General features: G+C 36.2%; 1 protein-coding gene across 3 annotated transcripts in view; it reads left to right on the forward strand.

Annotated features, from left to right (window-relative positions):
* KANSL1L (KAT8 regulatory NSL complex subunit 1 like) overlaps window positions 1-20,733 on the forward strand; it is an 81,228-nt gene extending 60,495 nt beyond the window's left edge. For all 3 annotated transcript variants that reach the window (XM_081143023.1, XM_081143024.1, XM_081143025.1), the window contains exons 7-15: window positions 2,815-2,980; window positions 3,558-3,665; window positions 11,535-11,660; window positions 13,543-13,658; window positions 14,630-14,754; window positions 15,953-16,007; window positions 17,217-17,329; window positions 18,135-18,288; window positions 19,117-20,733. In XM_081143023.1, the coding sequence (XP_080999149.1) occupies window positions 2,815-2,980; window positions 3,558-3,665; window positions 11,535-11,660; window positions 13,543-13,658; window positions 14,630-14,754; window positions 15,953-16,007; window positions 17,217-17,329; window positions 18,135-18,288; window positions 19,117-19,347 (1,194 nt within the window). In that variant the 3' untranslated portion in view covers window positions 19,348-20,733. The remainder of the gene's footprint in view (window positions 1-2,814; window positions 2,981-3,557; window positions 3,666-11,534; window positions 11,661-13,542; window positions 13,659-14,629; window positions 14,755-15,952; window positions 16,008-17,216; window positions 17,330-18,134; window positions 18,289-19,116) is intronic.
* Window positions 20,734-21,141: the final 408 nt, after the last annotated feature.

The following is a 21,141-nucleotide window of genomic DNA, read 5'->3' on the forward strand; positions in this document are numbered from 1 at the left end:
TTTAAGTAGTAAATTCTATAGGACTGATAGACTTATTTGGAAAAGCTCTAAAGAGAATCAAAGTGATAAAATTAAAATTCAGGATAGCAGCGACTTCGGAAGTGGAGAGAGAATGATTAAGGAGGCACGTTGTATTAGTTAAGATACAGGCTTAGCTGCCTTGGACGGAAGCCCCAAGAGTGGCAGAAACGAGATGTGAGTTGACTGCTTGCTTTGTCTTGTAAATGTTCGGAAATGCTCGAGGCGTGGTCGCGGTGCTCTGCGGTGGGTAGTGCTGCGGGCGCCAGGCTCCTCTGCCCGCCTGGTCTTTGGGCAGTGCCTCACCGCCACCTGGGGGGAGGTGGGAGAGGGAAGGAAGAAGTGACCTTCAGAAGGTCACTTCCTGGACGTTGCACACATGACTTCTCTTCATGGTCTGGCTAGAATTTAGTAATTTTTAGATGCAACGAAGCTTAATAAATGTGCCCAGCCCAAAATCAGGAGTTCTGAACAGGGAGACAGAGAACACAGTCATCAGGAGGAAAGTAGCAATCTATTTTACAGGCCTGTGCAGGCGGCCTAAGAGGCAAAAGGCATCAAAGGTACTGGTATTGTTCTGTTTCTCAAAGTAGGAGGGTGAGTAGAGATGTTTGTAAAGGTTATTTTATGCCTTCCCTATAAATTATATTTTCTTTTGTATATGTGAAAAGTTTTATTACTAAAGTTAAAAATATTGGTGGGTACTTTTCAGGATTTTACTGGCATTTTATGCAGCATATGGTATTGTTGATCACACCCTCTAGATATTTGCATTTTTATTGGCCACAATCTCCTGGTTTTTCTCTTATTTCTCCATCCATTCCTTTTCAGCCTCCTGGGCTTCACTTTCTCTTCAGGGGGCGGAAAAAAGCCTTTTCCTAGATGCCCCCCACTTGTCTCCATAATTATTTAGGATAGTTTCAAATTGTCTAATGGGTTTCCTGGATTTGGAAAAATTTCAAGAGAGAACTAATTATATGGTAAATATTCAGATTTTATTAACTTTTATTTATAATGCTCTAGCCATATATGGAAAAAGGGAGGTTAGCACTTTTTTTTTCTTTGTAGTTTCAAGTAAATGTTCCTTATACCTTTCTGAACTACATCATAAAAGAGCAAATAATCCTATAGAGTCAAAAGTACCAGTGCATCTTGTAAATCTAAAACTGTTCTCATAAATTTATACCTATTCCATAATTAGAATTAATCTTGTAAATGACTCACATTCTTATAATCATGTATCCACATGTATCTTTTTATCCAACCTCATCGGTTTACTAGACCACCCCGAATGACTGCATTCCCTAGCCTTGCGCAGATAGTGTGACTGTCTGCCCTACGTCCTGGCCAGGGGGATGTAAGCAGGAGTCAGGGTGGAGGGCCTGCCAGCAAATATTACAGGGACTGTTTTCCTCCAGTGAAAGTCTTGGGCACACACGCATTTGAAGTTTTATTCAACTGTTTTTAAAGCAAATAAGATAAAATTCACTTGGTCAGCATTCGTTTCAACCATGTATCAGGATGGTGTCAGGTTCCGGGAATACAAAATTAAACACGCCAGCCTTCAGGGAGCTAATGGTCCAGAGGATTCTAGCTGATGGCTGTGGTAGAGACAGCTATTCCTGACTGCTGTGGGGACACAGAAAATGCCAGTCCGCCAGGAAACTCAAACTCAAGAAAGTTGACAAACCTAATGTAAGTTTATAGAATAAAAATGTTTAAAAATAGCATCTAAAGATCTATTATTAGAAGCATTTTAAATATGATACTTTAAAAAAAAAGCTCTAATGTTATTGTAGGAGGTAGAGGTAAGGGTGAGAAAAGGAGCACAAGCAACCTCTATTTAAAAAATATTTTATCTGTTTTATAGATTTTTTCCGTTGACTGTATGTTAATTTTATAACCATAAAAAATAACTTAAAAATCCAGCATTTAAACAGAATATGTACAGGGTGAGGCAAAAGTAGGTTTACAGTTGTTTACAGTTTCTCAAGAAACTCAAACTCTTGTAACATATTGCATTTATATATATATGTGTTTATTTCAGAGAGGGAGATAGATAAAAACATCAATGATGAGAGAGCCATTGATCGGCTGCCTCCTGCACGCCCCCCGACTGGGGATTGAGCCCACAACCCGGGCATGTGCCCTGACTGGGAATCGAACCCCAGTCTCCTTGGATCCCTAGGTCGACGCTCAGCCACTGAGCCACACCGGCCAGGCATGCATAGCTTTGCTGATGTTTGATTTTAAATTAAATTTTACTTAATGTAAACATGTAAAATACAGTACTCCACTGTTATTCCAGTGTAGATACTGTCGTTAGGATTTAAGGCAGAGACTCCCGTTTCATTCATTGGTTGTAATAGGTTGCAAGGAGGAAGAGTATATACAGTTCTTAATCTTAATATAGCCTTTGCTCACCATCACTTAGAGTTCTTACTGATTTGGAGTGTAACTATTTTCACCCAAAGTTTCTCAAACTCATTTCTGAGATTTTATAAGATGGAGGAAAGACCCATTTTCATAGACATTGCTCTTCATTTTGAAAAAGTGAAGAGACTAGTCAAATCTCATCACATTCATGCTCTTAAATAAGTTCTCTCACTCTATGTCATTTTAAAGGTCTTTTCTCCCAATAAAGTCAATAAAAAGGAAAAAGTAAAGGTCTTTCTCCAAGGTGGCTTACCCAGGACTTCTTTCTCTGTTGTTCAGATATTGTACTGTAACGGTTACGTTCTCTGATTCAGTTTTCAAGAAAAAATTGAAGTCTTTAAGTTATTTTTTTCCTTGCAGACTTTACCTTCAAAAGAAACAGTGTTTTTAAATACTACACAAATGCCTTGCCTGCAGTCAGCTTCAACTTGGAGTAGCTGTGAACACAGTTCAGAGTCTCAAATATTAAGAGAACATGTGTCAGAGTCAGACCCTTCTTTCCATTCTGTTCTATCATTGCCATCAGGTAAGCCTTATAAAAAATTTCTAAGCAACTGATTATTTTTATGGTGAAATCTAATCTTATAAATAAAAGGAATCTATAAAAGGAATCAATAGGTTTTAATCTTTGTAAATATTCATTTTGTTATTCATAATTCTAGTAACTAAGAGAATGTAAAAGTCAACATTTTCATAAAAGGTTGCTTCTGAATTATAGTGGTTTTTCCTTCAAGTAATTAAATGCGAAGATTGTGGGAATGGGGTTGAATGGTCTTAAAAAAGTCAACCAGGTTTGGCTGTGTGTTTTATTAAAGACTTTCGGGTACATTTGTTCTCATCTGTGAATATTTATAATTTTGTTTATATTATGTACTATTTTAGTTGTTCATTGTTAGCATTTGTTTATTTAGGACATATAGTCAGTAATTCCAAAATACCACCAATTTGCTTTGGAAGAGTATTGTGCCACTTCTGAAAGCTATGACTTTTCAAGCTTTTGCTTATTTTTGTATGACTATGTGCTATTTATAGAAAGAAAACAATCTTACTGAATCTAATAAAGAGTGGTACTCACTGAAAATTCTTTTACTTTATTTTTCCAGATGTGCCTCTTCATTTTCACTTTGAAACATTGTTAAAAAAGACCGAAATAAAAGGAGATCTTGCTGAAAATAAATTTGTAGGAGACTGTATCATATCTTCATCCCCTGGTATGTTATTTACAAATCTTGTATTATTTATATATATGTGTGTGTGTGTGTGTGTGTGTGTGTATATATATATATTTTATATCTTTTATACACTTACTACTTTTGCTTTTGAAGGAAATAAAATTTAACAAAGGAATAAATGTAAATTCTTAATTTTTAATATTCACTTTTCACAAATCACACACACACACACAGAAGGAAATATACATAGGAGTAATCCTAACAAAATGTGTGACACTTACTGAATGAAAATTATGAAATATTACTGATAAATATTAAAGGGAATATAAATAAATATGGATAAGTAGCATTCCTGGATAGTAAGATTAGTAGGGATATAAGTTTTCCCTGTTTAAATGTTTAATGCCTCATAACTTGAAGTTCTAATAGAATTTGGTTAACAAAATAACTGTAAAGCCCATTGGAAAGAATAAATGGGGAAATATAAAAGGAATTGCTGGAAAAAGTATTGAGAGAATCTAGCACAACCACATGTGGAAATCTGACGGAAATCTGTAATAGTTAGCTTAGATTCTGTTTGGCTCACCTTTAGGAAAGTAGATCCATGAGGCAGACTAACAGCTTATACGTATTATTATATAAAGGAAGAATTGTATGTCAGTGAGAAAATGGAAAACTGTTCAGTAAAGAGTTAATCTTTCAGGGGAAAGTTTGTTTGTAGTCATTTCATACCATGTATCAGAATAAATTCTAGCTGGTTCAAGAATTTTAAATAAACTAAAATTATAAAACTTGAAAAATTATAATGAAATAGTTATGAGTACTCTGAATTGGGTTGGAACATTGTGCTTGGAAGCAATCAGTAAAAAAATCAACATATTTTTACTATCTGCAAAGCTAAAATCTCGATATCAAAAAGTCATATAAAATATTTTACTTCTGAGAGAAATTATTTCCAGAGGAAATCATCATCTATTTCAAAAACTCAATCAACTGAATAGCCTGTGAGTACTGGAGTTCCAAAAGGTGGTAGATTTTAAAATAAATTTCTAAAACCCAGTAGCTTTTATTAATGCCAGCAATAACGAGTTAGAATATGTAAAGGAATTTATCCCAGACACCCTGACAATGAAAATAGAACATACCTAGGATTAAACTTACAAGGACTTTCAGAAGGAAACATCAAGAGTTGACTGAGGAACATAAGAGTATGCGCCTACTGTGGAGATACCCCATTCCTGTCAAGACAGTTTTAAATAACTTATGATGTCATTTCCCCCAAATTAATTTATAATGTAGTTCTAATGAGAATCACAGAGGTAGTCTGCTTTTGAAACAGTTTTTCTGAAGTTTATCTCCGAGAGAAAATACTGAATAGCACAGTAAAAACTTTAAAAGATCAATAAGGAGGGGTCAGATGTCAACATGTATTATGAAGCTACAATCATTAAGCCACTGTGGTGCTGGTAGAAGCCAGATCAGGGAAATTAAAAGGCCTGGAGGCAAACAAGGGTTCATACATGATAAGGCGGTACTGCCTATCAGTGTGGAAAGGCTGGCCTGGTCAGTAAATAACAATGAACGATTCTTCGGAAGTATTCCTTATATGCCAATCCGGGTTCCAGGTCTTTACATGGGTTTGCTTTCATCTGTGCAACCCTGTAAAGTATTATTAAGTATTATTTTTCTCCCCCACTAACTTTCCCAGATCACAGTTGAATAGTGGCAGAGCCAGGGTTCAAATATAGGCAGTGTGGCTCAGAGCACAAACGTTACACAACTCAGTTTCTTCTGTAATTAGTGGCATTAAATAATGACTTCTGGGAAAAGATAAAATGACATATCTACCTTAAATGTTAAAAACTGTCCTATTAGAAAAACTAGGTGTATTCAGTGAGTGCTTATGTGCCAGACTACTTTACCTGGTTACATTAAGAAATTTAAACATTATAATCATCAATTCTGGTAAGAATGTAGTTATAATAGGACTCTACAAGCCTTTTGGGAAGTACTGTGAATTGCATTATAAGGCCTTTAAAGTATGTATTTTTTAAATAAGACCACCGAGGGGGAAAAAAAACCTATGTGTGTACTTGCTCAGAATTAATTACCAAATAGTGAACTCTATATTCTGACCCAGTGAATCAGTTTACAAGAACCTAGTCTAATCCTAAATATGAAACCACTGTTATTGACAAGTATATTTAACATATTTGTGTTAATTTAAAAAAATGGAAACAACTTGAAGGGCATAATAGGGATATGGGCACCTATCTAACAGTGTAATATACAGCTTTCAAAAATATCTTAAGTTCATATAAGGATAGAAACATTTATCAAAGGATGTTAAGTGATATAAAAGGACAAAAATGTTTTACTTCTATGTATGGTACAGTTTGACCATGTAAAAATGTTACTTTCTATCAGTCAAATGCAATGTGTGGGCCTTTTGGGGATCCCGATTTGAACTCAGCTGTATACACAAACACCCACACAGCCAACACAAGCACAATTTTTGAGACAGAGAAATTTGAACATGGACTGGACTTTGGATATTAGTGAATTGTTAGTTTTGTTATAAGTAATAGTGCATGTCATTACATAAATACACGCTTTGTTAGAGATTCAAGCTGACATATATGTACATGATATGTCCGGGATTTGCTTTAAAATACTTTTAGCAAAAATGGTGGGAAGAGTTGGAACGACTGGTTACCAGTTTATAATTTTTGATGCTGAATGACAGGATAGTTCATTATCCTATTCTCCATTTGTTTTTTAGAAAATTTCCCACAGTAAAGTTAAAAAAATAAAAGCACTAGGGACAAAGAAAATTGTCTATGCTTAGGAAAAAAAGAATACAGAAATAACAGGAAAATACAGGTTACGTTCTGGTTCTTTTTCATGATATAATTCTACTCCTTAGAATTTATCCTGAGACTAAACTTTTTAAAAATAGGAAACACGTATGCAAGAAATGATTATTTTAAGAATGCCCATGATAGAAATATCATCCTGACAACGAACTCTAACAGCTGAGGAATAAAGTATGTTGTCTCTAATCAGAGGGATGTTAGGCAACCATGTAAAAAAATAACACTGAAGAGTGAGTTATCAGATAAAAAATATAATTATACATATATCCAAATAAAAATTGTTATAGTTGAAATATGAAATGACTGAAATACACAAAAATGAAATTATATGCTGCTAGATAAGTGAGATGAGGTGATTGATTATATTTATTCTAATGTTGCTCTTTTAGCTAACTTTAAAAAAAATAGGGCAGTGTAGATGTGTTAGGCACAGAATTAATGTCTCAGTAATGTAATGAAATGTTAGTAATGGGAAAGTAAGAGCTTAGAATAGGACATTTGAGTTGAATGCTGTATTATTAGACAAATCAATAAAGAATTATTTGTATCCCAATCTCTCCTCTCCTACCATTCCAACCCAAATAATTAAGCATTAACTAGGTTTCATCCTATGTAGGTGCCTTAAATAGCTAGTCATTAATTTTACTGTGATTAGTAAAATAATTTTATATTATTTTACTGTGATTTCTAGAGAATTAAGTAAAACTAGAATTCAACATTTATTGAGTACCTACTCTGTGCCAGATAGACTGTTAAGTGTTGAAGAATCAAAGCTGAATCAGGAAATAAAAGAAATTGAAATGTAATGGGGGAAGCAAACACACATAATTATTGAGATGTGATAGGCACACATATAATAAAAATATTCTAAAAAGAAGAGGGAGTGCGTAACTCCGGCTAGGGGAAGCAGAGGAAGAAAGGTTAAGGGTGCTGGGAAAGGGCAGGAGGAGGAACTGCAATCCGACAGTGATGTGTAGCTTAATGGAATTTAGAGGAAGAAGAGTGAAGTGTTTAAATCATTGCTCCTCACACCTTAGTGTGCACATTACTTGGGGATATCGTTAGAATGTACCTTCTGATTCAGTAAGTCTGGGATGGGGTCTGAGATTCTGCGTTTCTAACAAGGTCCTAGGCGATTCAAATACCATTGGCCCATATTGAGTAACAAAGTTTTAAAATGGAAAACAACATGTGACTTGTCATGGAGCCATGAAACAGTGTGCTGTGTTCAGGTATTTGTGTAGGGTGAACTGTTTGAAGCAAGCAGAGGGATGTTAGTGTGTTTGCCAGAACTTGGATTTATCCTGGACTGTCCGCTACAGTTGGCAGTTGTGCCAGCGCTGTTGACTTCAGGTAACAAGTAGGGAAAAGACAAACTGCAGTGGGTTGAAGAGTGAATAGCTTATTAGTGTCCTATCTTGAGAAAATACCAGAAAAAGCCCATTTAAGGGCCTGTACTCACCAAAATACTTAAAGTCGTGAAAGACAAGACAATGGAACTATTTCAGACCCAAGAAAACTTGGAAGACCTGACAACTGAACGCAGAGTGATCAGAATTTTCTATAAAGAATATCAGGAATAATTGGTAAAATTTGAATAAGGCCTATCATTAGCTATTAGTATTAATTTCTTATTTTGATCAGTGTGACTTGGTAAGAGAATGCCTGTTTTTGGAAAATAGATATGGACATATTGAGAGGGGCATCTCGTGGCGTTCGGAAAGACGAAGCGCCCGTGGTCAATGCCACCGCGTGGGGAATCTGAGGAGGGGCACGCGATGCTTCCCTGTACTGCTGCCAAGTTTTCCGAGAGTCTGGAATTAGGTCAGATTAAAGTCTGTTACTTTTTAAGCGGTCAGATGAGACAGGAACAATAGCACCACACAAGCCAGGCAGAACCCAGAGCTCAGCCTTCTTTGCCTGCCACGGTCTTGTCTCTCACTCACTTCGTGTTTCCTGTAAATTTGCTTCCAGCCTGCTGTCTTCCTCTCTGCTACTCTCACAGTCAACTTAGTGATAACCCTTCTCTCTGCTACTGAAATAGCTCATCCATTTTAATTTCCAGTCCCTGTACCAAGTGATCTTGTCGAAAGTTGGGGTTCCCCAACCCCATTCCCTTCAGGTATTTGACAGAATATTGTTGTTAGAGAGGCCCTACCTCCGAGGCCGCCCCCATTCGTGGCGTTTTCACCACGCTTCCTTACTCTCCTGCTGCCATTGTTCTTGCCAAATTCGTCTTGCTCCCTTTTGCCCTCATATGTTCCATCCGTTCTCCTTACCGTCAGCTTTTTCTGTTCCTATTTGGAATCTGTCACTGTATCTGGGGAAGCCTCTCCTAGAGTTCTTACTCTCCCTGACCTCCTTCAGTAGTCCTGTCTTCCGGTTGCAGTTTTGGAGATAATGCCTATAGACAGCACGGGCAGGGCAGGGACCGTGCTGGGGTTTTGCTTACCATTGAGTGCCAGGGTGTCACACACTGCCTGGCACGTAATTGGATCTCTATGATGTTACTGAATGAATAAATGAAAAGGATGGGAAGGCAGGAAATAGGAAAGATACTGGGTCAAGTTGTATTTTAGGATGGAGTCTAAGGATTTGGGAGAGCAAGAACCCAAAGGCTGGGAGGGTTATTATAAAAAGAACAGATGTGGAGTTAGACTCTGAATTGTCATATATTGCCTCCTGTTTCAAGAGTCCACTGCAACCTTACTAGACACTAAGAAGAGAAAAAATGGTACGTGTAAAGAAAACTTTTAAGTATAATTCAATAAAAAGCATCACCTTGGTGAAGATCAAACACAGCTGGCTTCTTGGTCCTGTGGCGCAGACACTGGCTAGTCTGGTGTTTCCCACTGTTATTTTTGCTGTCCAGAAATTTAACTGTCCAACTAGTCAAAGACGTTCAACTTTTACTTTGTAATCCCTTTACTCCTTCAGTCCTTATTAAGCAAGTGTGCTCTGCCTGGGGTGGATGTTCCTTGCTTTCTGTGGTTGCCTGTGGCCTAGTGTCCATGGGGTCTCCCAACTCAGGATGCAGCCCTGGTTCCTAGTTACTCCCAGCTCTGCATCCCACACTCGTTACAATGCCTCCTGTCCTACTGCCTGGTGGGGCCTATTTTCTCCTGTAGTAAACATCTCTTGCCCCCTTTACAAAAAAAGAAATCCTGGAGGCCATCTAGGAATTCTAACATTTCCCGAGTCACTGTTTCCCTGCATCTAGTTTTGCTTTATGTCCATCTGATTCTCACCCATGCAGTCATCTCATCCCTTCTCGGGCGACTTCTCGGGCATCTTCATTGTGATGTGCTGCATGACTTATGGCTTTGGTTTTTCTTCGTTTGATTTGACACTCAAGTAAGTTCGTACACTCTTAGGGTTAATATCATTGTGGATAATTTTTTGGCTACCATGTCTTCAAATATAGCTCCCCATTCATTCTCTCTCTTCTGTTATCCCATTTCGGTTTGTCTTTCTTATTTTCCATCACTATATTCCTTTGAATTGTGGAATTCCTCTTCCAACCCACTGATTTTGATTTTCAGCTGTGTCCATTCTATTATTCAGCCCAGTGAGTGATGATTGTTTTTAAATTTGAAAATCCTATTTTCCATTTCTAAGGTCTCTCTAGAAGCCTTCTGTTTCTCATGGCAGTGCTAGTATTTCAAAGATTGTTCATTTGTACTGTGACTATTTCTTGAGATAGCTCTTCCACTTGTCGTTTGTACCTCTTCTGTTTTACGGTGTTGGTGGTCAGACTTTGGGAGTCTTGATTGTGCTCGTCGTTAAAGTGGCTACTCACACTGAGACTGTTCTGCCACTGTTTATGCTTTTCATGGCGAGGGTAGAAATTTGCACTCTACACTGGTTTTCAGAGGCAGGTAGGATGAGCAGGACGTTTCATAGTGGGGCAGTGGACACTGCCTTATCTCGCCCTCCATGTCTCTGCTCAGGGCTCTCAGATTTTATCTAGTAAGACAGATGCTCTCTCACCAACCAGCCTGGCTGAGGTGTTGGGATCCTATTAGTTGCTCTAGATAATTGTGCTGCTCTGTTTCCCTTTCCTCCAGGTCTACAGCACCTTTGATGTAGACCACATTTTTGTGGCAATACTTTCCATGTGCTTCTGCACTGAGTTTGCTCTTTAGTATAATTCCATGTGCTATTAGTCTTTCAGAGATTCCTCACAAATTCTACTTACTTAAAGTCCCCCTTTTTGCTTGCTAGTATGGATGTATATGTGCAGATCTGTGCATGTCTATAAAATTTTTGTCTATCATTTTTAGGGTGCTTTGCCATCTTAAAATCAAGAATCCCAGTTACCGTTGGTATGCCATGCATTTTCAGTGTTGGTGAGAATTTGGCACTTCAGCCAACATACTCCTTTTTCCATTCCTTTCCATATTTCCAAACCCTTCAGAAAAGCCAGTCAATTTGATCAATATAGTACTAGAAATAACGGCATTCATACAGGTAATAATCATGAAGAAATTAACATATTCAATACCGGATTATATCAGATATCCTTCTAATGATGATTATCCCTATTTTACAGGTAAGGCAACTGAGGCACAGAGCTATTAATTGACTTAAAGTTTTAGAAAATTCATTGCTTTAAAAAAAGTGAAAGTAGGCACTGTCAGAGGTCAATAAAATCTTTCTTGGTTCTGAATTATTTCCAGATTTAAGGGTGAGCACGAACTTAAGGATTTAGGTCATATTCAACCAATATTTACAGACTGAACTAATCTTCTCTATAACATTTTGTAATTCAGATGACTTTGAGAACAGATCCCTTTCCTTTTCATCTCCTGCAAATAATGGAGCAACTATAGGAAATTGGACAATTCCTGAAGATGTTAAGGAATCTTATTATTTTCAGTTTACAAGTATTACATCTTGGTACCTAAGTATTATATGTAATTTTAAATGGTATATTCACATTCTGCAGTTATAAGTAGAAACACTAACATATTCATTATCTGTTTGTGTTAAGGAACTAAAACTGCACGTTTCTTCTTTCCATTTGTTTTAGTACATAATACTTCCCTGAGTCAATGGAGAAATGGATATTCTACATGCAAGCCTCAAATAAGGTCAGAATCGTCTGCACAGCTGTTACAGGGAAGAAAGAAAAGACACTTGAGTGAAACAGCATTAGGTAGGTTAAAATGAGATAGTACTAAAAACTAAATTCTGATCTCCAAAGAAGCCCTGCTTCTTGGGAGTTTACAATCCAGTAATCACTAATTACACAAAACGTCCATGGTCCTGTGAACATTAAACACCACATTCATGTATCAGTTCAGATTGTTGACTGCGTATCCATCCACTTTATGGCAATTAAGGATTTCTTTCCTATACTCCGACTAGAGTTATATACTGACTATTTAACAGGACTTAGTTTCAGAGGTTGTGTTCTGGACTAAAACTATGTCAGTACATGGCTGACATACAGAAATTTATCACCACTTCTGGTACCTGCTTGTGGAGGTGGCGATTTACTGAAGCTTCCTCAGAATTTTGAGAAATTGAACGAGATTCATTGAAGGTAACCACCTGGTTCAGTTCCTTCTAGGAACTTACAGTTCCAAGATGACCCTAGAAATATTGTTGAAACTAGATCCCTCTAGTAATACAAAGTGAGATTTTTGTGGGGATTTGAGACGATAGTTCCCACAATTATTGCAAATGATAAAAAATAAAATTTAACTGCAAAGATATATATTAGAAAATTATATACTTTTGGGTTTTGTTCATTGTTCCAGTGGATATCACACTGCGGGGTGCGGCAAAAGCAGGTTTACAGTTGAATGTGCAGGTTTACCCTTGTTTATTAACTATTGTGTTATTTTCCACATGAACAACTGTAAACCTACTTTTGCCCCATCCTGCATATACATTAGTCAAATATTCCCCAGATGTAATATCAATATGCCCAGCAAATCAGAAACAAATTATATCCAAGATGTAGTGGACAATAATTATACATGAGGGATTTAACACATTTATCATAGTCTAGAAATCCCACCCAGACCCAGTCACTATGTGAAAATCATACCTGATGTAGTGTAGCACAAAATTAAACTCCTACCCACAACCGGAGATCTCATTGTTTTTTAGTGCCTCAATCTTAAGACAACCAAGAAACCTAGCCTTTGAGGAATGTTCAGACATGTGTACTGAAACACAGGAAAGCTTGCATGTCTTAATGTGTGATGGAATACAAGTTACCTAACATGTAAAATGTTTCACTTGGATTGATACATGTAAGTTCAAGTTTGGTGGAAACAAAGGGATAAAGGAACACGTATAATGCTGTAATGCAAAGAACTAGATAACTCCATAAAGTGCAGGACCCCTGGTCTAGAGTCTGGTAAATATCATGAAAAATGAGCTCTTCTATAAGAAACCTAGGAGATAAGAACCAATTTCAATATGGATCCTGATTTGAATAATAATTTTTAACAAGTGAAAAAATGTAAATATGAACTGGGTATTAGATTTTATATTAAATGGGAAAATATTTTTTAAGATTCACACTAAAGTAAACAAAAGCAGTATATGAGTAAGTTATATATATATGCACAAATAGGGAACCAAACCAAATAGAAAAAAGGATTGTGACATACAAAAAATACCAAAGTAAACTTATCCTGAGAAAAATTTCATAAAAACAGGATACTATAAAAAATAACAGAAAAAGAAGTTTTATAAATTAGTACTTTAATAGTAGAAAAATTTTCAAAAATTAATGGTTAGAAGATCAAGCTAAGGAAACTTTCCAAAAAGTAGAACAATTGTATAAAAACTGTCATTATCCCAGAAAATGAAAATAATTGTGGTAGGACTGTGGCAGGAAAATGGAAATAAGTGTGGGTAAATTTTTTTCCATTCTCTTATTTTTTGTTTTTGATGAGTGTAAAAAATAAAAAGAAAGCCAATAAACAGAAAAGGAATCACGTTACCTAACCAGGAAAATAATTCTAATACCTCTAAGTCACGTTAATGTTTGACATTCTCAATGGTTTCTTCCATGGCAGGCGAAAGAACTAGATTTGAAGAATTTGCTTTTCAGCGCACAGAACCAGGATCCCACAGCAATTTTACTGCTGTTACTAACGTGAACATTATATCAAGAACACAGAATTCATCACAAGTAGGTTTTTTTGTATACTGAACTCTAGAACTGCTTTATAGAATTTTAAAACTGGCTGATTTAAAGAAAGTATAACAGCCTTATTAAATTTGATTCAGCTTTTTAAATAGGGAGCCAATTGTTCATTAATCCTTGGTTATGGCTTTTATTTGTTAAAAATAAACTTTATCATAAGCATCCCTACTCCTTAGCATGAAGCTAAATGCCATCTTACTAGCAGGAGTCCAGCCCTTGTTATTTTGCTTTTTATCTGGTCAGAGAGTAAAGGTGGGAGGGTTTAGGGCCCTGGCCGGTGTTGCTCAGTTGGTTGGACATGATCCCAAGCACTGAGAGGTTGCTAGTTTGTCCCTGTAAGGGCACATGCCTGGGTTGCAGGCTCGATCCCCAATAGGGGGTGTGCAGGAGGCAGCCAGTGGATGTTTCTCTCTCCCCCTTCCTCTCTCTAAAATCAATAAAAACATTTTTAAAAAGGGTGTGAGGGTTTTAGAAAAAGTGTGAAGCTCAGGGAACAGGAACAGGAACACATAAGTGAAGATTGTAATAATGATCTTTACTAAATGACTCACCAAGTATTTCATAGAAATATTTCATATTTTGTAGTCTTTCCCAATAAAAAGTGAGTTTGTTAAGCGATCATTTCATTGACATCTAGGGTGCCTTATGGCAATCTTTATGATAAGAGTTTTCCATTTTAAGGCATTTCTCCTTTTTATGGTCATAAAAATAGCTTTGCATGTGCGCACACACAGATGTATGCTGAATACCTGCCCTACCCCCCCAAAAAGATTGTCTTTTCTAGAAGACAGGTATGCTTGCTTTCTTTTCTCAACATTTTATGGTCATATTTTTAATAATATATTTATAAAACTTAATATATAGGTACACTGCCATATCATTTTTATAGACGTGAGAGTATTGTCTCAGGTAACTAAGGATTGCTGTAAAATTACTGTAATCCTGTTTTGCTGCAGAATACTGCACGGCGGAGACTGCGAAGTGAGAGTTCTTACGACATAGATAATATTGTGATTCCCATGTCATTAGTGGCCCCAGCTAAGTTAGAGAAGCTCCAATATAAGGAAATACTTACTCCAAGGTATGTATACTTACATCTTTTTATTTTCTTTCTTCTTTTTCTTGAATAAACTTAAATTTTCAGAGTGAAGTTAAAATTTTAATTAAGAAAAGGAAGATGCTCTTCTCCCCTCCTCCCACTTGTATAACCAGAGGGAAAATGGAGAAAGCTTTACATTACTTATATTCACAGCTCATTTCTCAGTTTTTATTGAGAATTGGCAATTCCTAAGACTTATTTACTTTAGAACAGTCTTTATCTTTTTCATTCAATATTTAGTTATCTAACAGGTACTTTAGGAATAATTATACTTTAATTAATAATTGTCCTTTAACATGGAGTTTACACAAGGTTACAAAATGAGTTCAAAGAAAGCAACTACCTTTGCATGGGTTATACACTGTAAGACAGTAACATCTGTGACAAAAATAAGATTTTGATGTATTGCCAAGTCAGCAATAAACACGTTAAATAGAAAGATGAATGGGAAAGTCTGGGAAGACATCATGGAGGGGGAAGGTAAGTGTATTCACATAGGGAGACCACAACAGAGGCATATGGACACGTGTGCAAAGCTCACCAGAGACTGAGGCTTTGTAGGCTAATAAAGGGAGTTAATGTTAGAAAATAAGTTAGAACCAGATTGTGGGGGGTCCTTGAATGCCAGACACAGATCTGCTTTTATGGTCACTGGCAGTGAAATTAGTTTCTTTAGCAATGATGAAGGCAGTTTCTTAAGAATATGAATCTGGCACCAGGAAGTAGAGATAGAAGAGGCTGGAAACAGAGGCGTGAGCTGAGTGACAACTCTTGTAATTCCAACTGGTTTCTATTCCAGCTGATTTCTAATTATTAATAATTACTTTGAGGTATTAAGAACTCATTACTCTAGGAGGTACGATGAGAATTCCTACAGAGAGTGTTGATATAATCTACATAAGGAATAACATTACTTGTGGTTATGGTGTTCTATAGCAACAGAGCTCAGTGCTTTTCAATTTACGTGGTAGGCTGGAGCTGGAGGGTTGAGCTGGTGGTTTAATACAGAGGAATTTTGTGATCCAGTTATTAAGCTCGAAAGAGGTCAGGATGGACGTCGTCACACAAAGAATTGGCAAATACTACAGATCAGGGAGGTTTTTTGTGGTGGTGTTTTTTTCTGATCCAGTTATTAACTACTGATGTAGAGCTGTTGGAAACTGGTTTGTATCTTCAACAGCTGGAGGATGGTGGTTCTTCAGCCTCTGGATGAACACAATGCAGATGAAGAAGAGGTAAGCTGCCTTTCAGTCACAGGACAATGGCACTTTATATATCATGAAGTCTGCTTAATTTGGTATTTGAGGAAATATAAGCCCTTTAATGTACTGATTTTTTTCTTTTTATTTATGAAAACAAAGTTCTTCATTAAGGATATTTTGATTAGAAAAATGTTTTGTGTAAATTTGATTATAAAGACAATGTATAAAAAGTAAAGCAAATAGAAAATATACCATTTGCTTATATGGGTTAAAGTATTGCATTTATTGAATCTCTACATTCATTCCCCATATTAAGTCATATTTTCCTTCATGAGGAGGTTAAATCTTAATATTCAAGCCCACCATATTCAAAATTTTGGGAAAAGACTGATTGGAATTTGGAAAAATTTGGAAAATAATGTACACACATCATGTAATACACGTAAGAAGTCTAGGAAAGTTCTCATAATCAAATATTAATGTTTCTATAATGAAGTATTTATAAGGAAGTAGAATAGCCTCACATCATTTCAGGACAGGCTATGTCACCAAATGTATTATGAAACATTTTTTTTTCAGACTTTTGGAATTGCAGGAAAGGGACTGTGAATCTGAATGGATAAAACATTAAGAACATACTATTTAACCAAACAAATTCCAAAGCGGTGCAGAAGCAGTATATTATGTAAAAGACATTTTGTTTATGTAACAATACTTTTATGCCTCAACTACCAAAATTTACTTTTTAATGCCCATCTCCTCTAATGCACTCCTTCCTAGTTCAGTATGATTCTAGCCAGGAAACCCAGACTCTTAAACCACTATAACCATAGTCTTAAAATTCCAGGTAAGTCATTCAGTAAATTAATTTGCATTTATCTCAGACAATCAGTTTTACTTTTCTGTAATATTAACACGTCCCTAGAACAGTGTATTCCATAATGGGCAATCAATACCAACTTTTGAATAAATAAAGCATTAAGAAATATTGTATGTAAAATGAAAGCACTGTGAACTTATTTGTATTCTAGGTAAGTGTTCAGATGTGACCCAATAGTAAAAAAAAAAAAAAAAAAAAAGTTTTTAGCTTTGTCTTCTTAGGAATTTGAAGCTCGTCTTCTCTCGATTTAGATTGCATTTATTTTAGAGGGGTTTTTCCTGTTGTTCTCTTGAGGAATTGACACCTGGTCTCATATTTCAAAATGTTTCTGATAAAAACAAAACCTTTATTTCTAATTCTAGATAGAAGATCTTTCTGATGAAGTCTTCTCTCTAAGACACAAAAAATATGAAGCGAGAGAGCAAGCCAGATGGTCACTATGGGAGCAAAGCAAGTGGCACAGAAGAAACAGCAGGCAGGTGTTACACATTTAAACCCCAAACCATGGAATCCATGTAGTTCAACAAAAATTCTGTATGAGTAAGGAGGGAGATCACTAAAAAGGAAAAAAAGATACTGCATGTTTTTCTTTAAAAAGAAATTTTCCAAAAACAAAAAACCTGTCTAGTCTAGAAAGCAAATAATCTAAAATACTTTGAACATGATTTTGATATAATTAGTAATTATATATTTGAGAAAATCCCTGGTATTTTATATTTGACTATTTTTTAATATAGCCAAAACTCAAATACAAAAACCATGCTGAGTCTGATAGTCCCTTTGGTGTGGGGGCACCTCTCATTTTAATCAGTATCGTCAAAACATTTCTATGTTCGGGTCGCAAGATTCCCAAGAGTTACCCACATATTTACGAGATTAAATCCCCGCCTCTCTCACATTCCAGAGACGTGGCTTTCCGGAAGTGCAGAGGGAATGTGAATTGACTCCTTCATGGGTGACATTACAGTAACCACAGAATATACTGGAACTCAGGAAAACTGTAGGGGTCAAGTAAATGTCATTTCTTGTTTTCTGAGCAAAAAAAAGGCAAACCAAAACCACAGTATTATAATTTGGCGAAAGACTTCATATAAGACAACTTAAGTCTTTGAGATAAGAAGATAATAGCATTAGGAAAGTTAGCAGATGCATTTTTTAACATTTTGGGGACAGAAATGTTTAAAAGAAAAGCTACCTAATTAACTTCGTGACACGTTGGTGTTCCTAAAATGTTAAGAACTCAAGAAATAATGAAATATTTTGCTTGATTTTCTTGCTAGAGCTTACAGTAAAAATGTTGAAGGACAAGACTTACTTCTGAAAGAATACCCTAATGACTTTACTGCTGGTCAGCATGGTGCTGCCGAAAGTCCGCAGAGTCAGGATCTGAGTGCACATGGCTCACCTTCAGTAAACGAAAGCCAAGAAATCAAGGTAAGTGCAGTCGTGCCTAGACAACTAGGCACACCTTTCAGCTGCCTTCTATCCTTTTTAAAACTTGTTCGTAAAAATTGCTTGTTGCAAATTATGGATTCATCATTACATAACAAACTCAGTATGACAATCCAGGACAGGGTGCTGGGTACCCCCCAGAGGAGCTGCATTCCAAAACTCTAGTTCCATCCCTAGAAACACTTTTCTTTTCATGGAACATGTCAATACCTAAAGGAAATGAGTCTATCAAATTTTCATTCCAAAACAAACCTGAGGAAAGAGGATGGCACCTGGCAGAGTAAACTTCAGCTGCTACTTCTCTCTACTTGTCTCCCATCCCACAGAAGGGGACTGTTTTCTAACACTGCATCTATAAAGTTCTTGCTTTTATTCAAAAGTATGTTGGAAAAGGACCATGTCTAGAATGGAGAGAGTGGAGACTATAAAAATTAACAAGCCAGTTGTAGAAAGCTCAGAGAAGGAAAGTCAATAGGTGTCTGTAATTATGGGATGCAAGTGGAGGTAGTGAAGATCAAAGGGGTGCTCCCAAAGCGCCCGCAGGCTGAGAATGAAGACAGTGCCCTATGGCAGCGTTTCTTCTCCATGGAAGAGGCAAAGCGAACAAAGCATTCCACCAAGGTCCCTACACAGTCCTCAGTATGTTCCTTTTTGAGTTGCTAGATACTTAAATTCAAAAGAAAATTTGTACATTTGTGTGCTAAAGAGCAAAACAAGTTATTACAAAATTGACATTTACAGATTACTTGATACATCAATTTAAACAGAACAAAGTAGTTGGAACTTAACTGAACATGTTTTGTCTTTCAGTCTTTGTGGTGGGAACGACGGGCTTTTCCACTGAAGGATGGAGACACAGAAGCCTTATTATGCCAAGATAAAAAAAGCGACCAGATTGAGAGGTCAAGCCCAGCTTTCAACGGTGAAGTCTTCTGTACCAGTGCACCAGAGAACAGCCAGCATCCAAAAAGGCAGGAGGACGGAATGGAAGAGTACAAAGCCTTTGCTGTAGGACTTACTCATGTTAAAAAAAATAGGTGACAAGGAACAGGTTAAGAAAATGATGGAACTGAATGGAAAACAGGAGAAAAATTAAGCCCTGTTCTCCATCTCCGACCCCCTCCAGTCACAAGTCCAGAGTAAGAGCATGTACTGCATGTAGTAATCTTTATGCTCTTTATGCAACAGACAAGGTACGTCTCTCTTTCCTTCTTGAACAGAGGTCATTAACTAGCTTTTCACATACAGACGAGTGCTAGTCATGTGTGTTTATGATGCGTGTCATAAGCACCAAAAAATTAACTGCTGCAATTTGATGCCAAATCACATTACTGGGTAAATAATTTTTAAAAGATTTTATACCCACACAAACATACATAGCTATAAACACACACATACCTGTGCAGCAAATGACAGCTCTTCTTTTTTCTATCACATGGTATCAGAATATACAAATGTGTGTAAGGGTATATATATACACACACATATGCACTGGCAGATACCACTCAAAAATGCGTGTATGAACTACTCCATGAATTACAAGCTGCACTATAAATAAAGCAGCACAGGTTTCCAATCATAATGGACACTTAAAAGTCTTGACTATGAAGAGGAATTTTTAAAAACCTGTTTAAGCAATAGTTATTTATGGAAATTTCTATACCAGGTAACACAATATTTCTTTATTTGAAATCACTGATATCTGTTCAACATACCTACATCATTTTCTATGCACTCCTAACAGAATAAGACAAGCAGAGTTAAATATTGGTGTTTTTAAAACTATCACCTCTTTTAAAACTCAAGTTTTACCTTCCTTATTTTATGTATCTCATGAAGACACCACTTTAAAATAAACCACACACAGGAAAGTTCTGTCAGTATGAAAGATATTATTGTATTTCTAGTTTTAATTGGTCATTCTTTATTATTCTATTCAAATAAGCATCTACTCTTACTTGTATCCTACAGTGAGAATTAAGACTTTTCAAAGGATAATGCTTCAGTATTATCAATATTGGATACTGGAGTGTACATTAAGGAAAAGTCCTTTTGAAGTTATTACATCATTTTTTTTCTATGTAAAAGTTGAGGACAATTTATATGAATTGTTTTTTCTCATGTAAAAATGGTTCTTCAAGTTGTTGTACCCATATAACTGACAATCCTGGCCATCTGGCCTAGACTTGGGGGATTTGACACTATTTTGTTGGGACTAGAAATTATGCTAGTCCCTTTAAAGAAGAAAAATTCAAATTCAATACTGACAAATTTTTGCTTATAGTTTTACTGTACATTTATTTTTTTAAAAGAAAACAAAAGCCAGACAAACCCAAGTTGTCTAGGCAAATAAACTCAAATCTTTCTGTCACGTCTCATATTATAATCTTCTATGTAAGTTTTTTAATTAAAGTTATTTCTATATGCCTTGTGTTGTCTGATTTAATTAAACGCCACCTATTCATGGCACAAAACTTTCCTAAGCCAAAATAAATGTTAAGAAACATATTTTTACCTTGTATTGTAACCAAGCAAACTGTATTCCATACTTAAGTACTAATGTCCTTACTTTTCAAATCTTTTTTCTTAAAACTCACAGTAGTCTACAGAAGTTTATTGACACTGGTCCTGTTATTTCTTTGCCCTATGTATTACATAGCAAGAGTATTCTCAATAATGAAGTAGCTGACACATACTTGTTGTCAAAGTATAATTTGGGACACAATTATAAATAGTTAGTTTATGGGTCAATGTTGTACCTTGCCAGCTCATAGCCTACCTGGTGTTTCTTGGATTAATAAAATATATATCCTTGGGGTCAAAATCCATAGTTCC

Source organism: Miniopterus schreibersii (assembly GCF_964146895.1).
Source record: "Miniopterus schreibersii genome assembly, chromosome: 7".
Taxonomy (NCBI): Eukaryota; Metazoa; Chordata; class Mammalia; order Chiroptera; family Miniopteridae; genus Miniopterus; species Miniopterus schreibersii.